At 38.8% G+C, this 12723-nt stretch overlaps 2 protein-coding genes across 4 annotated transcripts; both read left to right on the forward strand.

The window, feature by feature from the left end:
* The first annotated feature begins 4008 nt into the window (after positions 1 to 4008).
* Positions 4009 to 10228, forward strand: rlim (ring finger protein, LIM domain interacting). Of its 3 annotated transcripts, none has more exons than XM_023959254.1 (4): positions 4009 to 4164; positions 5016 to 5305; positions 6835 to 6939; positions 7023 to 10228. In XM_023959254.1, the coding sequence occupies exons 2-4, from the start codon at positions 5137 to 5139 to the stop codon at positions 8702 to 8704; spliced, it is 1956 nt and encodes a 651-aa protein (XP_023815022.1). In that variant the 5' UTR covers positions 4009 to 4164; positions 5016 to 5136; the 3' UTR covers positions 8705 to 10228. The 3 variants fall into 3 exon arrangements, with proteins under 3 accessions (XP_023815022.1, XP_011478592.1, XP_011478591.1); XM_011480290.3 differs by having other exon boundaries at positions 5086 to 5305; XM_011480289.3 differs by having other exon boundaries at positions 5089 to 5305.
* A 184-nt stretch (positions 10229 to 10412) lies between these two features.
* glod5 (glyoxalase domain containing 5) lies at positions 10413 to 12058 on the forward strand. The gene is made up of 4 exons (XM_004073349.3): positions 10413 to 10698; positions 11046 to 11201; positions 11409 to 11564; positions 11686 to 12058. Exons 1-4 carry the CDS (start codon positions 10642 to 10644, stop codon positions 11824 to 11826), a joined length of 510 nt encoding a protein of 169 aa, XP_004073397.1. The 5' UTR covers positions 10413 to 10641; the 3' UTR covers positions 11827 to 12058.
* Positions 12059 to 12723: the final 665 nt, after the last annotated feature.

The raw sequence follows: 12723 nt of genomic DNA on the forward strand, positions 1-12723 counted from the left end.
GTCTTATTTTATACGACTGCCGGTTTGTAAAGATCATCAGCTATTAAAATATGACACTTTTTTGGGAATTTACATACTTTGTAATAACAGCTTTGATACACATGATATTTTGATGTAAAATTTTCAATAGATGCTACTATAGTCCAATGCACATTACCACTTTATTAACATTTTTCTAGTTCTAACGTGTATTTTGATTAGATCATTTAAACAGAGTACTTTGAATATTACTGCACATATATATTTTAATGTTTATAAACCTATGTTGACTATAGTAGTAAGGAGAATTCTTAAAATCAAAGATGTAGCAGACTTTTTGGTGCACACACTTCAGCATCAAAGTTTATCAGAGGTAGCACAGTTTTAACCTTTTAAATAGAAAAAATAGTAGCCTGTCTGAGTGGAAAATGTCTTTTTTAAACTATTAGAAAGGTTTAATTTTTTTCTTTTACTAAAAGCTGGCCATTTTCTTTTGGACAAAATAGAAAAGTGAAGGGAACAGTTGAAACTGCAGCAGGATATTTGAGTCCAGATATAGAAATCTAATCCCGTAGGTTGTTAAGTTACGGTATATATTCAATCAAACAAAAAAAATAAGCAGAATAAACTTTAAATGAAATAAAGAAGCTACGAGTTAATAGGACATTAATTGATTTTGGTAATGAGGTGTACAGTTCCAGCATTGGTAGACACAGTGTTAGCTTTAAATGCAGAAACGGCTGGACGACAGGGACGTGCCGAAACCTTTGGAGGGGCGGGTGCTGAAGTTTTGAAAAGGGGCGTGTGGAGCACAAATTTAACACTTTTGACGACAATTTCAGGAGAGCAGACTGTTTTATAGCAGCCCATATTTTAGCCTTGTAGTATTTCTCCAAGATAGCCAAAGCATGGTTGCTTGTAGCTGCTGTAGCAACAAGCTTCAACTTGGCTGGACTTTTCTTCTTCTGGCTTGTTCTGGAACCTTATATGAGGAGGTCAAGGTCTACTGATCAAGCTTTCTTTGAGGCCTGTCCATACACTATCAAATCTTCTTCTGTTCGGCCAAGGACCAGCCTCTGCAAAACCCATCAACAATTTTATTTACTGCTGTTAAGTCTACATCTTCCTACTTCAGTGCATCAGATGCAGTTGCAGTCGCCTCAAAGATTGGACAGGTCATCTCCATGCATAATTAAAGCTAATATTCTTAGAGTGATCATTGCATCCGCTGTTGAAGGTATGGAGGACCTTCCTTCAGTGTCTAACATATCTGTGGTTTGATTTGAATAAAGACATTTTCATATTCAATGTGAAATGACCGGACTTGGACGGGGTCATTTGGGTGTGTTAGTCCAAGTACGTTTGGGCATGGCCTCTCACTGGTTCCTGTCCCCATCTCCTGACCAGCTGTTTCTTCTCTGTTGACTTTAACTCCATCTGCTTCTTTTTCTTCAGCCTGTGTCTCCTTCAGGGGTGTCAAACTCCAGGCCTTGAGGGCTGGCCTCCTGCTGTTTTTTTCAGAAATCCTGCCTCATCTGCTGTTGATTACCTGGATCAGGTGTGTTTAGCCATTGAGGAGCTTCAATGGCAGGTTAGTTAGAAAAAATGCAGGACTCCGGCTCTTGAGGCCTGGAGTTTGACACGTGCAGTTTCCATCAATCTCCCTGTTTCAGTGGAACATCATCATCCTCCTTCTCTCCTACCTCGCCTGACCTTTCACTCTCCTCAATCTGAGAACAAAGCACACTTTTGCTTTTACATTCATCTGTTATTTTATTAGCCATACTTGTCGACACCAAGGTTGTTAGACTTAACTAAAACTAAACTAAAAACTAAAACTAGTAACCTGATAGTAGTAAAACATTTTATTTTACTGAAAAAGAAATAAAACTTAAAATGGTAAAAATGAAAACTTAAAAAACATTAAAAACTGAAACAAGTAAATCCAGACTAGAAAAAGCCTGAAAGTTTAAACAAACAAACAAAAAAAACCTTAAAACCAATACAAAATTATATTAACCCTGAAAAACACTAATGAAAATTGAATGGTTATTAAAAAAAAAAGATTGAATAGAAAAATAAACAAGTGGTTCATGCTGGTGGTCTCTTTGCTGTTGGTTCTGGATCCTCTGCCTTTAGCCTCATTCAGCTCCTTTTTCCTCTCTGTCAACCTCTACTCCTCACGAGGCCTGTCAGCACATTAATATAAACCCAGAGGAATTCACTAAAAATCCGATGCACATAAACTATGCAGGAGCAGATACCTGGAAACCATCCTCCACCTGCTCACCTAAAACATAGACAAGACAATCAGTCGTGGAGCGCGCGCTCACTTCAGCCACCGTACTCGCTCCGCGGCCGTCAGCCGACACCGCAGTCGCGCGCCCGAGGTCATGGGGTCAACCAGCCCAACAAAATAGAAACTAAGTGAAAGATCTGCGGGACATTTCAATTTCCTGCCTACTTGTATAGCGCGCTGCACTCCAGCTCTGCTTCAGCGCGTGAAGGGGTGGGCTGGGGCTGCCTGGTGTATGTGAGGGAGGGGCATGTTCATCAAAAGTTCTAAATTGATCTTTTTCGTTTTTATGAGTTATTATTAATTGATGGGTGGTAAATTAACGTGTCGGAAAGGCTTTCACATATGTAAATGGACAAAAAACACCTTTGACAAAACGGGCACCTGGGAAAAAGGGGCAGGTGTTTGAGGACCCTCAGTGACCCCTTGCTTCCTGGACGTGGACTGCAAAAGGGATTTTTAAATGATCTTTTCCAACAAGCAAAGACATTTAGACGCCCTAAATTTTTTTCTTGACAATCGATCTTCAATTTGATATAGCTTTAGAGTAGGCCCAGTGTTTAAAAAGAAAATTCTGGCTGAGGATCAAGTTATCTAAATAGTTTTATGGCATAATATTCAATGACTTTAAGTTAGAGTTTGTTAAATGTGGGGCCTAATTATCCCCATTCGATCCTGTTAAGTATGTCTTCAAAGAGAAGTACTAATGTTGTTTGTTTTTTTTGTTTTTTTGTCAGCACTAGTCTCGTTTTTGCCACTTTGTTGCTCTCGAAAAATAAAAAATGAAAAGCACTGCATTCTTCATGCATTGCAAGGCACAGAAACCCTTTAACAAGTTTGAACTGAATTTTTCTGTTAATTACAAGCAACTGTTTTTGCATTTTATTGCAAGCTGTTAAAGTTTCATGTGACGTGGAAACTGTTGAAAGCCCATCTATTGACAAAAAATAAATAAATAAATAAATAAATAAATAAACAAAAAGATGACAGTATGCTTGCAGCACAAAACTAGCACAGCAGAAATAAAACATGTAATAATTGTTATGCAAATTTAATCAGTTGCTCCATTAAATGCAGTAGGCCTAAATGAGAGGTTGGTTTCCCCATTTTTTTAAATTAATACATAGTATTTATTACATCAGTATTTGTGGTTTGTGATTGTGAACATGCAAAGCTTTCAGAAATGTTATTTCTATCTTCGTTCTTAAGCAGTTGCAAGGGGAAAGGGTTAAAGGGGAGACTTTTGTATATCCATAAGGGAAAGCATGAGTGATATGACTAATGGGGATTTTGTGTGCTCCTATTAGGCATTCTTTTACTTCCTGAACGAATGTTTTGGTTCATGAAATGCATTTCTTGTTTGTACACTTGCATTCAGATGCTTAAGGAACAAAAAAACAACAACAAAACAACAACAACAAAAAAAACAAACACCCATGCTAGAAACATCCATTCATTGTCTATTGAGTGACTACATTGTAATTTAAATCCCCGTTTTTTGACTTCCAGGCATCTCCTTGTGCAACACTGCATATAATTATTTATTCCAAATATGTACCTAAGTATGTAGCCTACATATTATATATATATATATATACACATATATATATTTTACATTTTACTTACAGCAGTTAATTTATCGTATTGGCAAAAATGATAAAACGCTGTCCTATATTACTACGTTGCCAATACGCAAAGCTTTATTGAACCCGGAAGATCAAACTCAGGACACTGGCGTCATGGTCCATTTCCGGAAGATCGTTTCAGCTTTCCTACAAGAAAGAAAATGGAATCCTGAGATCGCTTTCGGTTAACCCAATCAATTTTAAGAGAATATTAATCTAAGGACGGTTTCCTTTCATCACACGTCTACTATCAACATCCTACAGGTAATATTATTTTGTCACACATTACATTCTATTAATTGTATTCATACTGAATGTTTGAGCTCGTTCTGATTGCTAACGTCACCGGTTGACGTCGCTTGCTGTGTTAGCTTCTGGTGATGCTATTAGCTAAATGTACATGTAACTACTGGTCGATATAGTAAATACACCGCAAAAAACGTCATTAATGTCTAATATTTATTTTTAGCTTCTAGACAAAAAGTAAAAATGAACTTGGTTAAGAAAAAAAACTTTGGATATGTTAAAGAAACACTTGGAAGCACGCTAAGTAGCCAGTAGCCTAGAAGTTAAGTAGCCGACTAGCTAACAAGGTTAGCTTGTTTGTCATCTTATAGTTGGGGTTTATTCTATTTTAAAAACATAAAAAATGTATGGACCTATTTAAATTTAACGATTTAACTCTATGGTGATCCTTCACAACATATGTTGGCCCCTTTTAATTGTAGTAATGTGGTTAGCAACCCAACCCAATGCTAATTGGTTGCTAGGCTGGCTAAAATGTACGATGCCATTTTGTTTTTATCTCGACTTTGACCAACGTACTGTCTTTTTGTTGACGTAAAGACACGGGGTTTGCGGTATTAGGCTTTTGTTTTTTGTTGACTGGCAGCTGTGCGTGTAAATGGGATCGAAACTGAACTATTTGAGTGAGGAGAAAATCAGATTCAGACTGCTTTTGTTGTGTAAATATTGCCTGTCATTATGGTAAATGTGCCGTATTGGCTTTAGAGTAGCTGCAACGTCAACATTTACAATGATGTTTCTTAGATTTGTTCTTTTCTCGTTTAACGGTAGCACAAGTGGTATTTAGACTTGTCTGCGTGGTTTTTAAGGGGAAAAAAACACCACGAGGCTTTCGGCAGAGGGAAGTCACTAACGGAAACCTACTCTGTTCTGCGGCAGCAGAATCTTGCTGTTAGTTCGAAACCATCCCGCTGATCACCCCTGCGCATCATGGAAGGGTCTGACGGTGTCGAACAGGGTGGCAGTGACCAGCCTGAGTCACAGCGCAGGAGGCAGCTGGATCGCCTGGACAGAGAGGAGGCCTTCTACCAGTTTGTCAACAACCTCAGTGAGGAAGACTATCGGCTAATGAGAGACAACAATCTTTTAGGCAATCCAGGTACAGATGAATGAAAATTATAATTATCATAATAAATTTTACATTTGCTTTTCGTCGTGTACATTTTTAACGGTGTGTAGCACTTGCATCTCTTGATCTTTTGTGTCTTTATAAACTTAATCCTCTTGGCAATGTTGTCATTAGTAAAACCACAATAAATTATCATATCAGTCACTTGGATGTTACAACCTCACTTATTATTTAATATTACTACATTCAATTGATAAAGACTTACAAATGTTATAATAATTCAGTATTACTTTGTATCCCCTGCCTCTTTATTAGTTATGACATCTGTAGAACAACTATGTAAGCTTTTAAAGTCCCCATCCGGACTTCTTTTGCTCTATTATAAAAGCGTTCCTAGTGGTCTTTCAATTATGATTATATGGTTCTTAGGCAAAAAAACAAACATAAAAACCAGTCGTTTTTTTTTTAAGACGATTTCATTAGACTGTTGGCATGGAGTGAGGCTGCCTTAATTTTCCATCATCCCTTTGTTTATGTGCTTTCCCGCTAGCTTACAACCCCAAATTAACGTTATTGTGGATAAAAAATGATGGAGTTAGCCTGCCATACAGTTTTGAGTCAGATGCCAGCTCAAATGAGGAGAATGAAGCCGTACATGGATCTGTATAACAATAAAACAGAGCATGTGGCCATACGATTATAGAGTTTACCTAACAACCACAAGCTTTTTCAAATTGCATTTTTTTGTCTGCTCCTTATTCTCACTGATTTGAATAAAAAAAATGGAGAGGAAGTATTAATTTTAAATTATTTGTACTGTATCCACCCTCGTGAAAAAAATGCTACAAAAACATGAAAAGAAACACCAAAAACACAATTTTTCTTAGAGTGAGTGTTTACAAATGTAATGTAGGTATCATTTTGTATAGTCAAGACTCACAAGATGAATTTGGCATTTATAAACACAGATCTTAGTTGAATGTTACATACTTGTTTTGTTTTAAGGGCATTTAATGGCATTCCTCTTTTTAATGTGTTTGCATTCCTGAGTATGCTCGAAATGCAACAGTCAGCGAGCAGTTGGAGATGTCCAGTCTCTGTCTGTCCTCAGAGTGAGAGGGGGAAAGTAAGTTTGGACCTTTAATGGGGTATCCTTCAACTTAGAGGGGAAGGCAATAGATGGAGATTGACTTGCCCTGGTAAGTCTGGAGGCTTTTCCTGCTCTTCTGTTGATGTGTTCAAAGACAACACAACAGTGAGGAGAGTACGACACTTGACATGAGTTCCTTTTTGGTAGGAATATTTCATAAAATACAAAATCAATTCTGTAGCTTGAACATGTCCCAGGTGACTTTTTTTTTTTTTTGATTTGAAATGGTTTATTTCAAGCAATCAAATAGGACTTCATTTCTTTAAGCTCATTAAACCTTTTTATTGTAGAAGAATGAAGCTATTATTTTTGTTTTCCCAGATGGTCTTTGGTAAAAAAAAAACTAATCCAAGGATTTTCAAGAAAATAGAAATGTCTTGGTCTTAATTTTCTCTCATTTATATTGCAGGAGAGGTCACAGAGGATGAGCTGATTAGTCGTCTTCAGCAGATCAAAGGTGGTCCGGAACAGCAGAGTAACAACCCTGCTACTGAGAGTACTGAAGAACCAGTTGGTAGGTATTGTTTTTTTTCTCTTTTTTTGTTGCTTTAAAACTTTCTGTCAGATTGAAATTTTTTGTTTTGTTTTGTTTCCCAGAACAACCAGAGAGCTCTGAGGATCCTCCAGGTGGGGATAGCCTTCTTGATTGGCTGAACACAGTGCGACGCACAGGCAACACAACCAGAACCGGTCATCGCGGGAACCAGTCATGGAGGGCTGTGAGCCAGACCAATCCAAACAGTGGCGATTTTCGCTTCAGCCTGGAAATTAGTGTGAACCGCAATCTGGCTGAGCAGCAGGCGGCTGCTGAAGCGGAGCAAGAGCCTCCAGAACAGCCTGCTGAAGGTCAAGATGTGTCTGTCGAACCTGAAGCACAGGTTCCCATGGAAGCAGAAGTGGTGGAAGAACCAGTTGTTGAGGAATTGGCCGTCCTTGTGGAGCCAGAGCCTGAAGTAGATGAAGTAGTTTCACATCAGGTTGTAGAGGAGCCTTCCAGTCCACCAACGCCGCCGCCTCCACCGCCTCCTCCTGTTCAACCCCCTCCTTGTTCTTCTCCACGTAGAGGACAGAGAAGAGCTCGCAGCCGCAGCCCAGAACCACGCAGAACTCGTGCCCGCCTTGCTAGGAGCCGGTCCCCTCTCAGCTTGGATCAGCTTGATGGCATTCCAATTCCGAGACATGATTACAGTTCTCAAAGCTCGAGTTCTTCCTCAAATACTCCCACTGTGCCTCCAGTGGAGGGCAGCTCTCGGACTCGACAGCATATTCTTTCACGTCAGAACTTTGCTGAAGGGGACGTTTGGCCACCCAGAGCTCCTGCTGAACCCGTCCCAGAGTCCCCAAATGCTGGGTCTCAGGAAGGAGAAACTGCTGGGGGTGAAGGTGGGGAAGCTGGTGAAGGCGGTGCAGCGGGGCGCCGCCCTCCCACCATAATGCTTGATCTACAGGTGCGGCGCGTGCGCCCCGGTGAATATCGTCAGAGGGACAGCATCGCCAGCCGCACTCGCTCACGCTCACAGAACTCGAACAACACGTTTCTTTACGAGAGCGAGCGCGGTGGATTTCGCAGGACTTTCTCGCGCTCCGAGCGCGCTGGCGTGAGGACCTACGTTAGCACCATTCGAATCCCCATCCGAAGAATCTCTGACGCAGGTTTAGGAGAGGCAACATCAATGGCTCTTCAGTCTATGATTCGGCAGATCATGACGGGCTTTGGCGAGCTTGGCTACCTCATGGATTCAGACTCTGACTCCTCGGATTCAAACCGTGCTGCTGGCACGCCTGCAGACTCTGAAACCCTTAATAATCCAGATGTGAATAACACTGACTCTGCTGACGTGGACGAACAGCCGGTTGCTGCTGGAGTTAGGGGAAGGACAGTGGAGGCTGATGCGGATGAGGGCCTCGCTGCTGGTCAACCGGCGTCTGGCGGCCGGCCTCGCCCCCGGCCGCCCATTAGCTTAGAGGAGCCCAGCTCCCTGCCCTTCCTACGGCTTGCTCACTTCTTTCTATTGAATGATGACGATGAGGACCAGCCTCAGGGGCTGACCAAAGAACAGATCGACAACCTTTCTATGCGCAACTTCGGGGAGAGCGATGCTTTGAAGACCTGTAGTGTCTGCATCACGGAATACGCAGAGGGCAACAAGCTTCGCAAGCTCCCATGCTCTCATGAATATCACGTGCACTGCATAGATCGCTGGCTCTCTGAAAACTCCACCTGCCCCATCTGCCGCCGGGCCGTCCTGGTGTCAGCCAACCGAGAAAGTGTGGTCTAACTGAAGAACTGCTCCTGTTTTTTTGTTTTTCTCAACCTGTTATAAAATGTTCAATACACATTTCTTCAATGTTTGACTATATTCCTTTATATCAGTCAACTAATCATAAGGTCAGCCTTTTTTTTGGTACTAAGTATCAAGACAGGAAGTCTTTTTTTTTTTTTTTTTTTAAAGTCAAGTGTTTTTAGTTTTGAGTTAAACACATTCTGGTCATCACACCATGCACAAAAGCAGAACCAGTATCCCATAATTGACCCTCTGTTCAGAAGTGCTGCTCGCCTACAACTAATTTACACATGCAATATTTTAATTTTGTATTTAATCTCCAATTTTACCTTAATGATTTGAATGTTGGCGCAATTTTCCCAGGTCAGAATGGAAGCTGTAAATAAGCTTGTACAAAAACGGTTTGAACCCTGCTTTGCATCACTCGGTTTGGGAATGTGAATGGTCTCGTGCTGCAGGGAAAGCCTCTGACTGATTGAATCCGATGGTGTCGAAGTATGTAGCACAGTCTGTGTAGAGGTTTTCCAAACGCTGTGGGATGAACTGATCATTTGTAAACTCCCTCCTCCCTTTCCAAACCCTTCTCTCCTTATCCGTCAGGGGAAAACAAATCCGGTTTTCAATTCCTTTCAATTGTCTTGTTCACAACAAGGATACAAAAGAAATAAAAGATGTTTCAATATTGGTAAAGCGTGTTGCTATCAAGTTTGGGATTTCCCTACTTGGTCATATATTAACTTGCATGATAATAGAAAGTAAATAGTGGCTTTTGTGCCCCAGATCATAAACAGCTATTTCCACCTTTGTGAATTTAATCTTTTAGCTGCTGGCAATTGAAGAAATGTTCATTTAACTCTTATAAAGACCAGGACTGAGTCAATCTAGTTTGATCTTAATTGTACAAATTCCTGCTTTATGTATTATTCAAAAATGTTTGACTGTCACATTTGTACACTTTGATTATTTTTATTTTATTTTGCTTATATTCTTCAGTATAAAGACATTTGCTCATGGTGGCCGTTTGAATGCTTCATGAGCAAATGCTACCAACTTGTGTGCAATACAAGACAGGAAAGTACAAACCACAATATAAATATGTATACTGTTGTTTAAAAAAAAAAACTTGTGTATGACTAAAACCTTAAACGAAGACTTATTTTGTCTTTTACAGTATGTGTTTAGTTTTTCTTAGACTTTTTCAGACTTTATTAGCCCAGTGGATTAACTGGCTAAAAAAAATAATAATAAAAAAGGAAAGATATCAATGACACCTTTCATTTTTTCTGTTTTTGATGTTTTAGACACATTTATTATTTCCCTTTTTTGGGACATAATGTTTGAATGCAGGATTTTGCTGAGTATATATATAAAAAAAAAACATGTTATTGAAATGTATGTTTTCACTTGGGTCAAGTTTAGGTTTGACCTTGTTCTGTGTCCCACCCAGTGCAGTATGTTAACTGGGATTCAAATGAAACTAATCGCTGAATTAAACATGTTGCTATGCTTTGAAATAACTCTACAGGTATGCAGTCTTTCTTTTTCATTTCATAGCTTAGTTTATGGGATTACAGTTTTTCATTTTTGTTTAAAAAGATTAATCTGGTAATAGTAAGGGTAATGGAAAAGCAGTTTCTGTTTACCCGGTACCCATCAGCTGCAAGAATGTTATTCACTACATATCCCAGAATGCAATCGACTCCTGAGTGAAATACTTAAGTAATGGCTTCATTTATAGTGTATTTATATAAGTCTAATTCATTTTACACTTGTAGTTTTTCATTTTTTTAAACGTTTAGATAAAACTTTGAGTTACAAGAAGACGAAAAAAAAAAGATGCGTGTTAAGCTAACCCTGGCCTAGCTCGGTTGCTTAGCAGGCAGAAAAGAAACACGGAAGTCAGAGCCAGACTACAGCACTCTGCCGCAAGAATGGCGCTCCGGACAGCTGCAAGCAATTTGTCGCATTTTTACAGAAACGTTTTGCAGGTTACTAATCTAATCTTCTCATTTTTTCATCTAACAATTGTATTTCCGCTTGTTTTATTTCAACATCGAAGTGTTTCTAGTGTGCTTTTGCATGAAGATGATTAAAGCGAGACAACAGTTGAAAGTTGTTACAGACAACTTTAGTTTTAAAACTAACTAAATAAATATTAGTAAAAAACAAAAACAAAAAACGTTTAGTTATTTATTCAGAAGCGACCTTTGTCTTAGGTTAATGGAACGTGGCGCACATTCGCCACAGAGTGTCGCTGTTGAGCTTAAACTTCAGAGCAACGCTTCCAATTCAATCAATGAGTTTGTTTTGAGCGTATTTGTCGTGTTTTGTGTAGGTTGTTCCTATTCAGGCCCATCGATTTGTGAGATTCAAATCAAAGAGTCCGGTTAAAGTGAGTCACGTGGATCATTTGGTGTTAACGGTGAAAAGCATCCCCAAGACTATCAACTTTTATACCTCAGTCCTGGGCATGGAAGAAGTCACCTTCAAGGTATGTTTAGCTAAAGATCAGTCAGATAATTTGACATTCGTTGTGTTTTATTTATTTTACCAATCTATTATTTTTATGAGGAGAACTGCTTTGTCTTAAAGAAAATGTCAGAAGTGACCACTAGATGGCAGGCTTTGACAGCACATCAGCTGCAGCCAATATTAGACCCTCTATATTTTATTTTTTCTTTTATTTTTTAATTCTCAGGGAAACCGCAAAGCTCTTAGTTTTGGGCAGCAGAAGTTCAACCTTCACCAGTTGGGTCAAGAATTTGAACCAAAAGCAAAGCAACCAACTGCAGGCTCAGCCGACCTTTGCCTAATCACCACAACCCCTCTGACTGCAGTAGCTGCTCATCTGAAGGTGCTTTTTGACGACTTTATCAATTTATCAGTTTGGGTTTAAAAACGTACGCACAAAAGCGAAACAAGTTAAACTTTTCTCTCCCCCCTTTATTTTTTATTTTTATTTTTGTCTTTTCCAGACGTGTGGAGTTGAGATCGAAGAGGGTCCTGTCGAGAGGAGTGGGGCGGTGGGAGCCATCACTTCTCTGTATTTCCGAGATCCTGACAGTAATCTCATTGAAGTTTCAAACTACAACCAGCCCATTAAGGACAGTTCTTAATGACCATGCTTCTAATCAAAAACACAACATAGTTTTCTTGCATGATTTGCACAGTTTTTGCAGAAACAAACAAAGAAAAATATAAACAGAAAATTCAGCGATTTTTTTTTTTTTTTTTTTTTTTTTAAAAAGAATTTTTAAGAATCAAAATCTACATATTTGTCATCTATCAATCATTTCTTCTGTTTGCTCCAGTTTTGATGGGATGAAGCCAATAAAAAGTCAAAGCAGATGGTGTCATATGTTTTTATCTTTTCAGAAGCATTCTGACTTGAATAATTTGAAGAATACAGAAAAAACGCTTAATTTATGTCCATTATTTACAGTATGCCAAAAAAACACAAGTTGTCAGCATGTAACTAGAGGGTAATAGATTCCTTTATTATTACTTTGTTATTATTTTTTAATTAATACACTATCCTTCCTAAGAAAACTTAGGAAGGATCTTTTTCATTAATTCAAAATCTATTTGGACCTAAAGAGCTTTTGCTATTTTGTTTTTCATTAAATTTTTGGTCTTCATAAACTTGCCAACTTTTTTGTTTTTCTGTAGACAAGTTCCTTATGCATCCTACACCATCTTACAATGTAGTCTTTTAAAGAAATTATATTTTGAACACTTTTTCCAAGATAATATATTTTTTCTCAAAAAATTAAATGATTTAGTTTGACTAGCCTTACCATTTTTAATGAAAATATTCTTCAAATTTAAAATAAACTCCATCTTTTTTTAATCGATTCTCTGGTGACATATTTCCGGCGCCCCTTCCCAGAAAACCTTCTTTGACGTTTAAATGCCAATCCCTCCATTGTTCTTTGTCAACTTTTTCACTCACGTCTGTAAAAAAACACCTCTCCACCCACGTTAAAAGGAGTTTACTATAAGAAGGGTGGAAT

The sequence above is a fragment of the Oryzias latipes genome, chromosome 10 (assembly GCF_002234675.1).
Source record: "Oryzias latipes chromosome 10, ASM223467v1".
Lineage (NCBI taxonomy): Eukaryota > Metazoa > Chordata > Actinopteri > Beloniformes > Adrianichthyidae > Oryzias > Oryzias latipes.

What these genes read in the sequence shown, in the direction of transcription:
- rlim (XM_023959254.1), top strand. Translation starts at nt 5,137, where the DNA reads ATGGAAGGGTCTGACGGTGTCGAACAGGGTGGCAGTGACCAGCCTGAG. An exon ending in CAATCTTTTAGGCAATCCAG is followed by an intron (nt 5,306 to 6,834) that starts GTACAGATGAAT and finishes TTTATATTGCAG; the next exon opens with GAGAGGTCACAGAGGATGAG. An exon ending in GAGTACTGAAGAACCAGTTG is followed by an intron (nt 6,940 to 7,022) that starts GTAGGTATTGTT and finishes TTTGTTTCCCAG; the next exon opens with AACAACCAGAGAGCTCTGAG.
- glod5 (XM_004073349.3), top strand. Translation starts at nt 10,642, where the DNA reads ATGGCGCTCCGGACAGCTGCAAGCAATTTGTCGCATTTTTACAGAAAC. An exon ending in TTTACAGAAACGTTTTGCAG is followed by an intron (nt 10,699 to 11,045) that starts GTTACTAATCTA and finishes TGTTTTGTGTAG; the next exon opens with GTTGTTCCTATTCAGGCCCA. An exon ending in CAGTAGCTGCTCATCTGAAG is followed by an intron (nt 11,565 to 11,685) that starts GTGCTTTTTGAC and finishes TGTCTTTTCCAG; the next exon opens with ACGTGTGGAGTTGAGATCGA.